At 38.5% G+C, this 17,430-nt stretch overlaps 1 protein-coding gene across 1 annotated transcript; it reads right to left on the bottom strand.

Annotated features, from left to right (window-relative positions):
- Nucleotides 1-1,495: 1,495 nt before the first annotated feature.
- On the bottom strand, nucleotides 1,496-16,595 carry ezh2 (enhancer of zeste 2 polycomb repressive complex 2 subunit). The gene is made up of 19 exons (XM_054622897.1): nucleotides 16,231-16,595; nucleotides 14,093-14,216; nucleotides 13,246-13,374; nucleotides 13,025-13,144; nucleotides 12,785-12,905; nucleotides 12,315-12,494; nucleotides 11,355-11,460; nucleotides 10,152-10,315; nucleotides 9,756-9,853; nucleotides 9,294-9,555; nucleotides 8,625-8,791; nucleotides 8,239-8,374; nucleotides 7,687-7,812; nucleotides 7,394-7,572; nucleotides 7,062-7,157; nucleotides 6,678-6,759; nucleotides 6,417-6,497; nucleotides 6,154-6,238; nucleotides 1,496-5,359 (listed from the first exon to the last, which is right to left on the bottom strand). Exons 2-19 carry the CDS (start codon nucleotides 14,207-14,209, stop codon nucleotides 5,299-5,301), a joined length of 2,310 nt encoding a protein of 769 aa, XP_054478872.1. The 5' UTR covers nucleotides 14,210-14,216; nucleotides 16,231-16,595; the 3' UTR covers nucleotides 1,496-5,298.
- Nucleotides 16,596-17,430: the final 835 nt, after the last annotated feature.

The following is a 17,430-nucleotide window of genomic DNA, read 5'->3' on the forward strand; positions in this document are numbered from 1 at the left end:
TAAAAACATTAAAAAACCTAAATGTAATCCTTTTACTTTATTATAGTAATTTAGTGGGTTTTTTTTCTTCATAAAAACACAAAAATCAAATGTAAACAGCTCATAATTCATCTTTAATATCTATTTATGTTTTTGTGAAAACATCTTAAAACGAGTAGATTTATTTAAGTTCATCACCAACACTACATTTTACCAGATTTACCTTTTCCCCGATTCTTTTGTCACTGAACAGCACCTGAACGCATCATAATGTAACTGAATGGAACCTCTGTACGTAATGTTACCAACTCTCCTGTTGATTTAAACATTTAATTTACATTTAAGAAACTGGAAAAAGAGAATTATGATCAACATAGTTGGTGATTAATTTAATAGTTGACATGATTTGATGTCTGCAGCTCTGGTCTCTTGCATGTGTTTAAATATGGGAGAATAATATGACCTTTGACCTGGACTTGTACTTATGCTCCTCTTTAAAGCCACATGGGACTAATACTCAGATGTTTTATGACATAATATGCTGTGACTTCTAAAGACATTTTTCATATTGTACTATGTTCTGACTTGTTTTTCTTTTATACTAAACATTATACTATAACCTTTTAGACATAAAAAGGTTATAAAATGCTAATCTAGGTTTTTTTGACGCAACTTTTCTGCCTTTTAATACTTACTATGACTTCTTTTGACAAAGTACGCTATAACTCAGACTATACTATGACTTTTTATATGACTTTCTTCAACATACTATACTATATCATCACTATACATCTGACGGCCGTCCCAAAGCTCTTATTTCGGCTCTGAGGCTGGAGGAGTGAGGAGAGAGGAGAGAGGAGGGATCTCTGAGGAGCCTTGAGCGAGGATGCACCAGAGCATCCTTCCAGGAAGTGTTGTAAGAGAGACACGCCCCCTCATTGTTCATCAGTTATTTGATTGGACGCTGCAGCCGATCGTACTGATCTGATATATCTCATCATCACTGGAGTTTCATACCAGAGTGATGACAGATCACAGATTGAACAAAAGAGAGAGATGGAGAGTCTGTTTGTCAGTAGAAACACTTTTTACATCATTTATCGTCATTTCCATTCAGTCACATGAGGCTAATATTTCCTGATAGTCAGGTTTGATGACTTATGTCATTCAGAAACATTGAGCCTAATAAAGAAAATCCAATGTTCAAGATAAACCATAATCATATTCTGGGTTATTTAATAATGACTTCAGAATTTCAAAACATACAGACGCAAATAATGAATAAATAAGACAAACGCATTCCGCCGGTAGAACACAGAACACAGTGTTAATATGCAGGTTGTTAAACAAGTAGGGAAACACCTAAACTCTGGCAGTGATGTTACTGTGTCTTTAATAGTATTAGTGGTAAAAAGTCATACATGTTCTTGTAAAGAAACAGAAATAGAGATTAAATGGTAATCCCCAAAAACTTCAAAGAGCAGTTCTTGTTTAAATTAAAAACAAAGAAAACATCCATTTATAATATTTTAATCTGCATCACTTTGAACAACAAAATCCCTGTAAACATTACAAAAAAAATCAGCACCTGTGTTATCGGAGGAGAAAAAAGTGGTCCTTGTTTGACAAGAAGAAGAAGAAGAAGAAGAAGAAGAAGTGAAAACGATTAACAACCTGCGGTTCAGAGCTCATCGAGGGCCGGGCAACAACAATCGAATCATCTATTCAGACATTTAGGAAGCTTTTTTTAAACATACATTTCATGTTCAAACACTTTTAGAAACGTAAATACTTTTTTTTGGTCACCCAGCCCCTCAAATCACAGATACAAACAAAGCTTTTTTGGGGGGATAAATTGTTGGTTTACATGGTCTTCTTTAAAATCCTAAATCACATCCCAATCAAATGCATCATCACTGAGAAAATTCAGAACATGGTAAAAGATTTGTGATGTTAAACATTTATATAAAAAACAAACAAAAAAGGGAGATTTTTCACCAGTTTGTGGTCAGAATGTTGTTTTTTTTGCCATTTTTCATGCACATAAATGTCAATAAATCTGTAAAAAGCTTTTCCAAAAAAAGAAAAATTCATGACATGTGTAGGAACCCCTTCAGACAAAGAGAAGCACCAGGTTTCAGAGTCTTACAGACATCACAGCACCACGAGACGCCACCCCACCTCCTCTGTCCGTCTCTGGGAAGTTTCTTTTATAAATCACAGGAGTAACAGTAAAGAACATCAGCAGGAAAAGGTGGAGTAGAAGAAGAAGGAAGAAGAAGAAGCTGGTATTGCTTCAAGTCAAAAAGACGGTGGTTTTCTTCTAAGCACCAGAATTCTCATCAGAAAAAGAGTCAAAGTCACAAAAGCGTGATTGTTGGTACGTTATTTAAAAAAAAGGCTTATTCAACGAGAGAGAGAAACTATTGGGATTATATTCATACTGATTGGACTTCACAGGGAGGAGGCAGTGAGTCGAGAGAGGATCCTCTGTGAGGGTTTAAAAACATCATGCAGACAGTTGAGATAAGGACTCAAGGCACAGCAGAGAGAGAGAGAGAGAGAGAGAGAGAGACGGCGGGTTAAAACATCTACAAAACACCAATTTAACATTCACTTTTCATCACTGCGTTCTACTCGTACCCTCCAGGTCGGCACAGAGCAGCAGCTTTTCCATCTAAATCAGGAAACTCCTGTTTTAATTAACGATTAGTCAATTAATTGAAACATTAAAAGGAGTTTCTCTGGTTCTAGCTTCTCAAAAATGTGTCAGAAACCAAAAATAATTGACAATTGATTTTAATAGTTGCAGCTTTAGTAGCTCAACAGCTTTTTATCAACTCCTAATTAAGTAGGGTTAATTTAATATAATTACATATTCTGGATATGTAATTATATACCTTGATATCTTGAATCATGTGGGGGAAAATTCTCGTCTTTGTGGATCCACATAAGTGTTAATTGATAAATTGTGTGAGCAAATTATTATTTTTTTTAATTAGAGGAAAATGTTTAATATTCGCCGTTTCCAGCTTCTCAGTTGTGAGATTTAGGTCTTGCAGCAACTTTTTTCCCGCAATTCTTACAAGAATTCAGAACTGAACTGATTAAGTGGATCATTTCAATGACAGAATCTAGTTGCAGTAAATTCAATAATTGATAATTTGGCTACAAAATAATTCTCCGGCTTATCAAACGTGATCAGATTTGCTGCTTTTCTGTCTTCACATGATTTAAAATGGAATCTCTTTGTGTTTTAGACAAAAATAACATTGACTTCAGCTCTTCGACCTTAAAATAAGCAACAGATAAATTGATTAATCTTTTTTTGCAGCCCTTGAAGAGAAAAGAAAAAAGCTTTTTAGCTGAATGAATTCTGTATTGTTTGAATTTTAACAAAATATTTTTCGATTATTTAACACACACCTTGCTTGCTACGGTGATCTTTTTTGACTCGTTACAACCTGATCTAAGAGAAGCAGAAAAACAAACTGGACCGAGTCGGTACGAGTAGAGCACAGTGATGCTGGGAAAAAAGAAAACTTCTAACAGACGTGAGAGAGACATCAGAGCGTCGGAGGAGAACATGAATGAAAACCTAAATTTGTATCTGTGTGGTTTTGGTTAAGTTTGTGTAATAAAAACAAAGGAAAGCAGCGTCACTCTCTCTGAGGAGATCAGGAAACGGCTTGTAAGAGTTCATCTGTTTGAGTTTCCTGTTGTGGTGAAGTAGTGCTGGTTTCTTGTTTTTTACGTTAGCACCTGAAGCAGCAGCGGCGTCACAAAGCAGAGTCGTCTCCAGAAAAAAAAACTGAGACCTGAAGGCATCGTGAGGTCTACAAAATATAAGTTACAGCCTGAAACTTCCCTCAAACTTATAAATATCTACAGAAATTAGCTGGTTCAAACGTCTCAAATGTGATTATTTTTCTGTTTTTCTCTTTTATATAATTGTGAACTGAACATCGTTGAGTTTTGGACTGTTGGTCGAACAAAACAAGACCATTTTTTAAGTCTTTAATCATAACATTTTAAAGATGTTTTAGGTATAGAAAGATATCTATATAGTTTTAAAAGCAATTAAAGAAATAAGTAGGAGAAAAAAAAAATCTCAGGGACTGAAATTTGTTTTCTGATGCAGCTTTGGAAACGAGAAACAGACAAGAACAAACAAACTTTAATTTTAGAGATATAAAGTTGTGATAAATTACTTTAAAAATGAATCAATCTGTTTATATCGCTGTATAGTGAATTTCTGTCTTTGGACTATTGATCAGACCAAACATGTGGACATTTTTCTCTATTTTAAGGGCCAAACAATTAACTGATTAATCAAAGAAATAAAAAACAGGTTAATTGATAAAACTTACAATTTTTTTCAGGCCTCATCTAAAGCCAAAGTTTGATTTCAATGATTTAAGAGAAGTTAAATATGCTGTTCTGGCTATATATCAAGTATTTGTTTTATTATTGATTAATCTGCATATTTTCTCCATTAATCCATCAATGCTTTAGTCTATAAAATGTGTTTTCAAATGCATTATTTTGTACGAACAACGACCAAGAACATTAAGTTTATATATGACAGGGAAAAACAGAAAATCATTGGAACTAGTTTGGCATTACTTTGATGATAATCGATCACAATTGTTGATTTCAGCTCTGACTAAACGTTACTAACAGCGACTGTACGTGGACGTTATCGTAATCAAAACCTGACGGTGTCGCCCTAAAAGTCGTAATAATCAGCGTTGGATCTGGAGCGACGCTGCTTCGTGAACGACCTCTCGCTTTACAGACAGACAGCGATTCCAGCACTCTGAGGAGTGTTTGGCTGGTTTAGTTCACACTTTATAAAAAAACATGACGACAGGAGGAGTTTGGTCCCTGAAGCTTGAACTGAAAAGCCAGTTTTGTTTTTTTGAGATTCGTCTCCTCTCAATGAAGAACATTTTACTGTTTGAATATTAAAAACGACCGTTTGTAGGAGATCTGCACCAGTCAGCTGAGAGAACATTTATGAATCCAAGACTCCTCGACAGAAGAGGAAGATTTGTTCACAGAAGAAAAACACAAGGAAAAGTAAAAGGAAACGTATGAAAAGTCTTTTTTTTTCTTCCAAAAAGGTGGCAAAAAAATAAAAACACAGCTACAAAATTCTGCTTCAAATATTCACAGTTTTCCTGAAGCTTTTCTAGCATTTTGACAAGTCGTCTGGATTTCCTGAAGTGAAGCTGTGTTTGTTTTTGTGTTTGAGTGTAAGGCCTTTGTTGTTGTTGTTGTTGTTGTCGTTGATTCCACGGGAGGTAGAAGTCCGAGTCAGGCGATCTCCAACTCCCGCTCGATCCCAACGTACTTCAGAGCGTCCGCCTGGCTGTACCTGACGCACGCAAAACAGAAACAAAACGTTAGTTTAGGAGCTTTGTGTGGTTTTTTAACATAGTTGTTGCTGTTTTTTTATATAATTTGTTGCCTGAAATTACTTGAAATTAAAACCTTCTGCTGTTCTAAACCACTGGGCATTAAGTTCCAGATATCTATATCTATATATATATATATATATATATATATGCTGGGAATTCAGGCCAAATTTTAACAAACAAACTACCGTATGTATCAAAAAAGCTAAATATGAACATAAAAAAAAGTATAAATAAATATGTATGAATGAAGCAGAGGGCCCAATCTGTGAATGACATTTGATAACTATATATTAAGCAACTTATTTGTTAATAGATTAATCGTTTCAGTAATCTTTCAAGTGGAAATAACAGAAATTTGTCATTTTCAACTTCTTAGATATCAGAATTTCCTGTTTTCCTCAGTTTTATACATCTGTGGACTGAAACCTTCGGGTTTTAGGACAAAAAAAAGAGATCTGAAGACGTCATCCTGGACTCTGGGTAACAGTTTTATATACTACCTTTTGACATTTCATAGATCACTAGATGAATCGATAACTGAAATAACCAGTAGATATTCTTAGATTCATCTTATGATTGTTGATACCTTCACTAATGTTTATTTTATTCCTTATTCTTTGGGGTCCAGGGGGAAAAGAAACACCAAAATATGGAGGGACAATCACTTACATTGTACAGCTGATGTTCCTTCCATTTAAACATAAAATAATTGGAACTTGGAGCCCTACATGAAGCTCGGGGCGTTACTGACCTGTAGTCAAAGAAGAGCTCCTCTCCGGTCTGGATGGCTCTCTTGGCAAAGATTCCTATCCGGTGATCGCCGTTTACCATCATCACTGCAGAGAACAGACGAGTCAGCAGAGCTCAACCATCTCCATTAACATTTGTGTGTAAAGGCCAGGGGTTGCGTTAAACCTTCTCGTTGTCTGTTACTTTAACGGACAGGGTTGATTGCTGATTACATTTTTCCGTAGTTGTTAAATTAACATGCGTCTCATTAGCTCCTCCTCTCACCTTTTGCATAGCAGTTGGGGTTGACAGAATGGTTGGCAAAGCGGATCTTGTTGCCTTTCCTCGTGGCGTCAACAACAAAGTCTGGAGAGAAAAGAAAACACCGGCCGACATGCTCGGATTATTTTTTTTTATTTTTTTAAATGGAAAATAAATGACAACACCCCACTTTTTTAAACTCTAAATCAGGCTGTGATGTGTGTGTGTGTGTGTGTGTGTGTGTGTGTGTGTGTGTGTGTGTGTGTGTGTGTGTGTGTTTTATACCGTTGTTGAGGTTGAAGAGGAAGCTGCACATGTATTTGTCGTAGACTTTCCCTCTGCGGTCGGCTTCATCCTGAGAGATAATCTGAACAAACGAGAGGTCGACCACTTTACACATTTAAATTTAACACTTTTTCCATTCCTTCTTAGGGAATTTGAAATAAAAAACCTGAGAATCTCAACTTTTATTACATTAATAAAAAAAAGATATGCTTCACACTGTGGGATTCATTTAAGCGTTTTCCCATTGATAGTTTATATTTTGTGGCAGCACCACCACACACAAAAATCTGCTTAGAAATGCAGCTGAAATATATTATTAATTGTTCAGAGAAAAATAAAACGGTTATGTATCTGTATAGAAACACTCAGACGGTGAAGTCCTACCTCTCCACAGTACTCGGAGATGAACTCGTTTTTCTGGACCGGCTCTTTGATGAAGATGCCCCAACCGGCCACGTCTGACGGAGCCAGCAGCAGATGCTGAGAGACACAAAGGGAACATCAGGAGGAGCTGTATTAAAAACTAATAACTAACTAATCTATCGGTGGATACATATATGAAACTAAATAATTACTAAATAACAAAATTAATAAATGATATGTTTAAACTACTGCATTGCAAACTGCGTTTCAAAGAAAAATTTAACTTTAGCGTTGTGCTCAGTAAATTCAAGTTGAAAGTTTGACTAAAAGCTTAAAAAATAATGAATACAAACCTTCTTGGCGCCTCTCTGAATGGAGCAGTTCTTGCAGGACACGTTCTTGCTGTCCCAGTTGTCCCCGGCGCCGCAGGTCAGGCAGAGGTCGGGGTCACACTCCCTCACTGCCAGGTAGCAGGGACACTGCTTGGTGTTGCACTGAGCTTTGCACCGACAACCTGGGAAACGGTTCTGACCTGCAGCCACGCAGCAGAAAAGCAAAGTTAAATATAATTAAATCAGGAATAAAAGCTGTGTCAGTGAGGGGTGTGTGTGTGTGTGTGTGTGTGTGTGTGTGTGTGTGTGTTTACATTCGGAGCTGCACTGGCAAAACTTCTCGCAGAAGTTTTGAGCGGTGACGCAGGGACAGGAGGAGTCACAGGGCTGCCGCGGGTGGTCACACGGCTGGTAATTATACACGTGATTGGACGAGCCATCTGGAAGAGGAGCAGAGGTCAAACTGGATGTTTTTCAAATCAATCATCTTCTGCATTTCAGCGGGTCAACATAAGAGTTTCCTCCAGCTTTTACCAGCTCATTTATCTTCCTGTTTAATTCTCCGTGGGCATGATCAACTTTTCAGAAGTTTTCAGTCATGCTTATATCGTGAGTCAAATATCTCAACTATTGGATGAACTGCAAGTACATTTCATCTAGCGCCACCAACAGGTCAAATTAGTCAATTTAGGTTCTTATTGAATCTGAAACAACTGGATACTTTTGATTGTGAGTCAATTAAAGAAAATGTGGAACTGTTTCCTATTGGACATGAAACGAGCATTAAACAATAATATATTTGGTTCTTTTCTGTTTGGTCCAACTGTTTCCTTTAGTAAATCGGTAGCGTTGAAGTGACCTCTGACCTTTCTTCAGCTGGATCTTCCTGCAGTGAGTGGCCCACAGTCTGTGTTTCCTCTTCTTCTTTCTAGGCGGCGTGTCCTCGTCTTCGGCGGGAGCCCGAGCGATGATGCTCGACTCCTTGACCCTGAACTCGTAAACCTGCAGGGAGCAACAAAGATAACGTTGTAAACTCCATCAGGAACTTGTTCTTACAGACTTTGTTTTGAAGTAAACATAAGATACAAGCGAAATCAAATCTACTAAAGATGTTTCTGATTCAGTTTTTCAGCTGTAAAACTTCAAAAAAAATAATAAACTGCATCTTAAATTCCAAGTTGTTTACTCAGAAACAGAAACAGACAATAAGCTGCTGGTAAAAACGTCAAACTACACGTCACTGACGGCTCACCTGTCTGCAGGTCTTGGTGCCGATGAGTCGTGCGATGGCGCAGAAGTTGTCGTAGTATGTCCCGATGAGGACCCTGAAGAGTGAGGCCTCGGCCCCGCTCCACTCCACCGCTTCAGCCTCGCCGATCAGCTTCATCTTCACTGGAGTCTGACACCGAGAGTTGCCCTCTGTTCACACAGAAACACAAGCACTTAGGGCAGGAATATTTTCCCCAGAGGACCAAGAACCTTCTGAAACATCCAAGACTGAATTTAGCACTAAACTACTACTTTCTGTTTATTGAAGTTTTGCACATATTGCAGAAGCAGGTGAGGTCTTTCCTCCTCCACCTCACCCTCCAACCTTCCCTTGCTTCAAAACATTTGTGCTTCATCAAATATTTAGAAAGCCAGGGACAATAACAAAGAGACAAACAGAGGAGGGAACTACTCTACTGAGGCAGGGTTTAAACTGTATTAATATCAGGAGGGTGGGTCAGACATTTCTTTGTTTCATTAACGTTAAAAGAAAATTCAGGATTTGTAGTTCCCAACATTAAAAAGTTATTGAAGTGGGGTTAGATTTGGGGTTTCTTGCAAAAGAGGACCCTAACTTTGCAAGTTCTTTATTACTTAATGTAATGAGTGATATTTAAGTGTTAAATGTATTCCTTTGAGTGAGAGATCGTACCTGAGCTGCTGGTGTTATCGTCCTTCTTGTCCTCGTCGTCTTTGTCGTTGTCTTGCTCGTTGTCTCTCTCGTTTTCCCGCTCGTCTTCCTTGCTGCCCTCGCGGTCGCTGTCCGTGTCTTTGGTTTCCGAGGAGACGGAGGGGGTGCTGGGCCGGCTGTTGCTGTTCGGCAGCCGTCCGCGGCGACGTCCCACCGGGCGCTTTGAGGGCGTCTTGGGTCGCTCAGCAACTACGCCCACGGGGAACTCGCTCACCATCCCGTCCTGAGTGCACAGCACGACATCCGCGTTACACTGATGGTTATGTAGCAGGTCAAGGTGATACTTTTATCAGGCAATACTTCAGATAATATATTAAAGAAACGTTTTTCTTCCTATTTTTTTGTCTAATAGACCAGAGAAGATTACCACTGCTGATATTCAATGAATGTCTGACAATATAACGTGACGTTTGGTGGACTCACCTGTACCAGGTACATGTAGCAGTCGATGCCGCAGGGTTTACTGTCCACCAGGTTCTCCAAGTTCTTGCGCTTGTAAGTGTTTGGAGTGGCATGGAAAGCTAAAAGGACATAAAAGGGAAGAGACAGCCATCAGGTGAGTTTTAGTTTTTGAGCTAAACTTCAATAACAAAACATTTAAAAGATATAAACACATATGTTTTAAATCGCCAATAATATATAACAATAAATAATCAACGCATTAGTTTTTTCGAGATAAGAAAAAGATTGAGATATAAATATTGCAAGCACGACCGTTATCGGCTTCTGTGCTCATCACTATTTATGTGCTGACTGACACAAATGAAACTCATAGCTCCATGTTATGCCTGACTGTCTGAGGAGTGTGTGTGTACTAACGGTGGAGGAAGCAGTCGTATTTGAAGCAGCGTCTGCAGAACAGAGTGTGGAATGAGTGCAGGCTCTGTTCGCGCTGCACGGAGCGAGCGTTTGGGCCGTCGATGTTCGGCGTGCATTCTGGGGGCAGAGCGCCGGGCAGCTGCTGCTCCGTCAACTCCTTGTACCTGACAGACGCACAAACACACAGAAAACAAAGCTGCTTGTAGTCGTGAACTTAGAAGGAATACGTTTTACTGAGACATAAGCGGACACACACCAGGGTTTCTTCTGATATTGTGTGTCAAAAGAGCTTCTTTCATTCTGCAAAACAAGCTCTTAAATCACTGTTTTTGTTCTTGTGGAGTCAAGAAAACTCTGCTCAGTCTGACATGAATTAATCTAATTTACTCCGTCAAGGGAAAAAGACTCATAAATCTTCTTATAAAGAAAGAAGACCCACTTTCATGTAAAGAGGAAACACCTGGTGTCTCTTAACAAACAGATTATACATCTGTTCATTAGTCAGACCTGTCCTCATCTGAATTTTATTTTTCTTCAGCTGTGTAGAAACCCTGTTCGTGCTTTTACACACGCACACGCACACACACACACACGTCAGTAAATCACCAAACACACTTTGTGATAGTGTTGTCACAATACCAGAGAGGCTTCTTGTCCAACTTTCATGTAAAAGTATTCAACTATGGTACCGAGATCAAAAAGAAACAAACTACACTACATTAACTACCATGTTTGGGGCAAATATTGAAATGTATGTAATGGGAACACTTTTTATACAACAAGCTAATATCAATCTTTCCCATTGATGCTGACAATTTTGTCCATTACAGACTTGTGAAATAAATAAACATTAATTGGAAAAGATGATTAGAAAGCAAAAAATCTGATTCTTAAAAGTAGATTTTGAACAATTAACATTATTAGATATTATATTTATTAAAGACAACAATGCAAACTTGACAAATATAAATTAAACATACATATAAAACAAATAAAGAGTAAATGTAAAAAATGTATCTACAATGAATTATTATATTGGTCAAGCTCATATTCGGCACCATTTTAAAATGTATCTTTATCAAATCAAAGCCACAATTGGGCTGTAAAATGCTACCGTTTTATCAGTATTCACATAAAAATGAATTTGTCCCCTCAGTCTTCGTCACATCACTAACACACTCACATACAAACAAACCCACTAACTTCTCTTTGAGCTCCTCAGTGGAGCCCTTGTCAGGGAACATGGAGGAGATGGCCTCAAAAATCTTGTCAGAGGGAAACTTCTTGGTGTCGTCATTGCTGGTTCGGCCTGGAGACGACACATACACGCTTTCTATCAGGGCACAAAACTCCAGTTTCATTACAGCACAGGCCAAATGCACTCATGTTTTTTTAGTTTCTCTTTATAATTTCTAGAAGAAACTAGAACTTATGTTTGTGACAAATTTGAAGAGATTTCCTCCAGGCGTTTCCTGAGATGTCATGTAAAAATGTTGCTTTTGAAAGGCTAAACGCCAACAAATATGGTTCGAAGCAAGATATTTCCTTGGATAAAAACATGTTGTGAATTATGTTTTTGGTTACATCAATCTTCCTGGAATATTTTTGATTTGTGGAGTTTTTTGGAAATGTTTGGATCACACCAATGGGATCTTATCCTACAAATTGTATAATTATATTCGCTACCGAGCTTGTTTGTGAACGGTACCAACAACGTTATCTTCACTTCTCTCTCCTTTTAATATACACCGCCATGTTCCTGCAGTAGCCTAGGACTGACAAACCAAACACTGGCTCTACATTGGGCCTTTTGCATTTTTGTCTCGGCCTCCATCGTTCTCATACACGCTTGGCTTTCAAGAGAAGTTTCAGTTAGAGAGCTGGATATCGCTAAATCCTTCACACTGGTCCTTTAAGTTAGATCTAGATCCTTTCATTCTTTATGTCATATACTGCCCAATTAGCACATGCTTGCATTGAAAGTGCATGAAAACAATTCCACGTTATATATAAAGTCTAGAAAAGGATTAAAGCAGCAGAAAACACATCTTGCTCCATAACTGCAGCCTGTTGGCGCATTCACTATCAACACATCAAAGGAGAAGGCTGCATGCAGTCACCGTGTTTGTGTGATGATCACTGGTAACTCATAGACGGACTTACTCTCATTGTTGGTGAGCCCGTCCTTGCGGGGTTCCTCTGGGTGCTCCTTGCCGTCACAGATCTCCATCTTTTCTACCTTGAAGTCCTGCTCTTCCTCCTCCTCGTCATCCTCGTTGTCGCTGTACTGCGACAGAGAGCTGACCAACTCCACGAATATCTCATCGTTGATGAAGCCGCACTCTGCAAAACAAAAAAACAACACATGATTTGCTGTTATACTTTTCCAGGATTGTAGCTTCCTGTCTCATAGCATTATGAACCGCTGTGCAGAGTCTTGTTGTCTGATAAGCTTATAATTTATTCATTTACTTCCTGAATTGCATTTCACCTTCTCACTGGCCCGTTAGTTCAGTGCCATTTTCTGAAACACTAAGATATTAATCAACTATTGTGTTTCTCAAACCATGAGGAAAATGACCAAAAGTTCTAATCATAGCCCTTCTAACCTCTGCGTTTCCACAGACACTCACCTCTGTCTCCGTGGACTTTGCCGTCATAGTTCTTGATGAGCTCTTCTATGAAAGTACCGTCCTGGTCCAGGATCTCGTCTCCCATGTAGGGGATGTTATGGAGCACCGTCTCATCCTCCACCTGATGGAAAAACAAACATTTCAACAAAAATGATCCCGACCGCTTACGGTGGTGCCACTGTTTGACTTCTACATCTAAGCACAAATAACTTCACACTACATGCAGTTGTTCACACACACCATGAAGTTCTGCTGCAGCGGCGACCAGGAGTACATGACCGGGACCGAGGCCACGGCGTTGAGAGTCTTCAGGGGGATGACCTGCCTGGAGAACTCAGAGAAACCGCTATCCACAGTGCACTGCACAGGACAGACAGCAGAGGAAACACGCAGTCAGAACACTTTCTACAAACACCTTGACAGAGATGCGTTGTCCTACAAGTCAACGTTAATCCACCGACCTCTCGGGTGCCTCTTAAGGAGCCGACTGACGTCATGATGTGAACCGGCTGGATTCGCCTGGTCTTCCACTCCTGGTTCAAAATGTCAGTTCGATCCAAGATTTTCTGACGGTTGGAATTGAACATGCTCTGGAAGAGTTAAAAAGATATTATCAGCATCATCATCTGACAGGATGTTGATGGGTGATTATTCACACTACCTTCTGCTGTAAAAGCAGTGACTGAAACAACAACAATGCACAGAGTAAGAATGTGATAAAAGCAGGTTTTCACAAGTGCCGGCTGCCAGCCAGTTTGCAGAGTACCACCTCTTCGCCATCTGGACAATTTAACACTATATCATGTACTTTTTTTTATGAACATTTCTCTTAATCTAAATCACTGGATTTAGGGCTAAACTGGCCTAAGTGTAAACTGTCCCAAGTGATTTTTGACTGCCCAAGCAGGAGAGTTAAAAATGTAAACAAACATCACAGGGACAAAACAACTGCTGACGTTAAAGAGGAAATGAGTGCAAGCAAATGTCGGCAAGCAAACCTGACATTTCCTGTTGCTGCTTTCATGATTTAAAAACTGGGAACAGTATGTATTTATCAGCCATGTCACCAAATTAGTGATAGTAATTTGCAGTAGCTTGATTTTTGTTTCACACAAGATTTGAAGTTTTAATTAGGCATTTCCAGAATCCTAATAAAGTTTATTTTGTCTCCAATCCAAGTAATTTTATTATTGAGGCGTATGGGCGTGTTTCCTCGACAACCAGTTTGTTTTAGTATGCCCCAGTCCTTTAGCCAACATCTCTGAATATTTGCATGGAGTGAAGGTCTCTTTGTGTGTGTGGACAAACCTTGACTTCATCGGCCCGCCTGAAGCGTTTGAGCTGCCGAAGCCTCATGTACTCAGACTTCACCCTCCTCTTCCAGCAGGCAGGACCTTTCTCCGAGCGCTTCCCTGTCAGCACCATGATCAACCTGCAGAACAAACAGGAGGAGGATGAAGGTTTCCACACAATGAATGCTTTTATACATTTCATATTTTCAGTCTTTTCCAGGACTTATACACTCGGCTGGATTGTGGGGCTGAAACATATGTAGAATCAGTTGTTTTTCTAAATGAAAAGAAAGTAAAATCTAAAATGTGGGCTGTGATTGATACGTGTAAACTGGCTTAAAGACACGCTTTTTTTCCTCCCCCCTTTTGGCAAATCCGCTGCTTACTGGAAGAGGTTGAACAGGAAATGAATGTGTTCCTGATGCTGTGTAAATCACAACAGTCATCTGCCCATGTGTATTAACAATATCAATTTGCCGAGGCCGAGGAAGTCAGATCGAGTCACTGCCTAGCAGACCGGCTGGTCTGACTGAGATCTCACACTTTGGATTAGACTGCTGTCATGGAGACGTGTCGGTTTGATCCGTGTGTCAGATTGTACGAGATGTGGAGGACTAAAGTGGTATGACGCAGTTTGACATCTTTAAAAAAAAAACACAGATGACAAGCAGCTAAGTATGGAAATAAAAATTGAGAGTTCCAGTAAAAATCTGCGTCGGGCAAATTGTTAAATAAATAAAGATATTGTTATTTCCAGAGCTGGTGGTGGAAGTAGCTAAGGAGTCATTTTGTTGGGTGGTGTTAGAGGATGTGGGCAAAACTCCAGATTCATTTACTAAAAATAAGATTAAACATGACATTGAACCTTTGTCTTTGTTATTTGATAACAAATAAAACAATTTGTAAACTGGCAGGTGAAATAAAAATCCCTGTATCGTGCATTCTTTCTGCCAACAACACTCAGTTGCCAGTTTATGAGATAAACCAGTTAATGTCTCATCTGCCCTCACTGATATAAAAGATGTAAAACAGATTAAAGTTTATACGATCCTCCTTGGCAACTTTTGGCAATTTGACAGGACGGACAACAACTACTTTAACACACTAAAGTACTTAAATGTCATGCCACTTTCTACACGACATATTTGATATAACACAGTACTGTACTACTAATCAAAGTTTATGAAAGTATCTACACAAATTGGCCAACAAAAACACTAAAATGTTCCTACGTGTATTAATTAGTGATGAAAAACAAAATTATACAATATTTTATAATCCTTAAAAAGTACATATTCTGCATAATTAGCAGACTAACTTTCACTTTAAGCACATGTTTCTAATAATAGGCCTATTTATGTACTCAACTACTTTGATATAACTCAGTATTGTACTACTAATATACCCAGAAATACACAAAGTATTTAAACACATTGAAAAACATTAAAATGTATTAATTAGTGATGAAAAACAAAAAAACCACAATATTTTACAATGCTTTAAAAGTACATATTCTTTAACTTTCACTTTAAGCACACATAATAGGCCTATTTATGTAAACTACTTTGATATAACTCAGTATTGTACCACTAATATACCCAGAAATACACAAAGTATTTAAACACATTGAAAAACATTAAAATGTATTAATTAGTGATGAAAAACAAAAAAACACAATATTTTATAATGCTTTAAAAGTACATATTCTACATAATAACCAGAATGATGTACAGTATTGTACTACTAACATACCCAGAAATACACAAAGTATTTACACACATTGAAAAACATTAAAATGTATTAATTAGTGATGAAAAACAAAATAAACACAATGATTTATAATGCTTTTACACTTTTAAAAAAGTACATATTCTGCATTTTTTTCTAGCAATATAAATACTTAAGTATTTATTAAGTATATTTTAAGATATTGTGGTATTTCTACCTTTAAGTATCATTTTAAAAGCAGTACTTTTACTCTGCATTGTTTACTTTTTTTACTCCTCAGCAGCAGAGCAGCCCACGTGACCTCACATGACCCCACGTGACCCCGCCCCGCTAGCCCGCCTAGCTTCATGCTAACGCTAGCATGTATCCGTTTCCCCCCACGTGTTCCCGCGTCAAACAAAAACAACAACACGCCGCTCCTCTCACCTGCACAGGAGGCTCAGCACTCATCCGACAAACCCCGGCAGAAGTCGTCCTTTGTGTCTGGAGGTTTAGCTGTTAGCTTGTTAGCTGTAGCGTTAGCAGCTAGCTGTTAGCTCAGGGAGGAGGGAGACCGGCTTTACGAACCCGGAAATGAATACAAAGCCGCCGTTCTTCACTGTTTTTAACCCGGATTTGTCATAAAAGATTTTGTTTGAATATTTGGAAAATCCCAGAGTTTAAATTCAATCCAACGATTTTAACAATTTCAATGTTTCCGCGTCGGTTCAAACCGCTCAACTCCCCGCACTACGGGCTGCGGCGGGATTCAAGAGGCGCCAAACGCTCTGGGCCAATCAGAGGCGCCGACGCTGGGGGGCGTCTCAGTGTGATGTCACGCGATTGGTCGGGTTGTAAACAACCTGTCGGCCAATGAGGACGCGCCGGCGGGGTCATGTGACAGGGGGAGGACATGTGGACCGGTTTCTCTTTGTTCTCTCCATTAATGGCATAAAACAATCAAAGCACAGAAATAATGACAGTTAAATTATTAATTTAATTATTTATGTTTCATATTGTATTCTGTATATATTATATATTATGTAAATTATAAACAATGTCATTTTGCCAAGAAAAACATACACAAAAGGTAAACAAGGGTCACCAAGTTTATTAAGCCCCGCCCCTTCTCAACAGCCATTGGCTGACAGCTAAACAGTGGGGAATACAATTTATTTATTTTGTATTATAAGTACATTAATCATTATATATATATTTTTTACTCATCAGTTTTTTGGGGTCAAAAATTTACAAAAAAAAACAGTTAGGAGTTACATCAAAGTAGAAACCAAACAATATTATAAACCAGACACAATATATTGACACAATTTAAGATCCAACTACATTACATTACATTACATTACATTACAGTCATTTAGCAGACGCTTTTATCCAAAGCGACTTACAGGAAGTGTATTCAACATAGGTATTCAAGAGAACTACTAGTCACCAGAAGTCATAAGTGCATCTCCTTTCTTAAACAAGCATCTTAAAGCATAAACCAGAGCAAAAGTACAGTGCAGAGGCAAATTACTACGAAAACAATAATTGGAACAGACTAATACGAATATAATAAGTGCTACAAACTACTACGAATAGGATAAGTGCAGTAAACGAATACGAATTCAATAAGTGCAGCGAACTGAT

Source organism: Anoplopoma fimbria, chromosome 21 (assembly GCF_027596085.1).
Source record: "Anoplopoma fimbria isolate UVic2021 breed Golden Eagle Sablefish chromosome 21, Afim_UVic_2022, whole genome shotgun sequence".
Classification (NCBI taxonomy): domain Eukaryota; kingdom Metazoa; phylum Chordata; class Actinopteri; order Perciformes; family Anoplopomatidae; genus Anoplopoma; species Anoplopoma fimbria.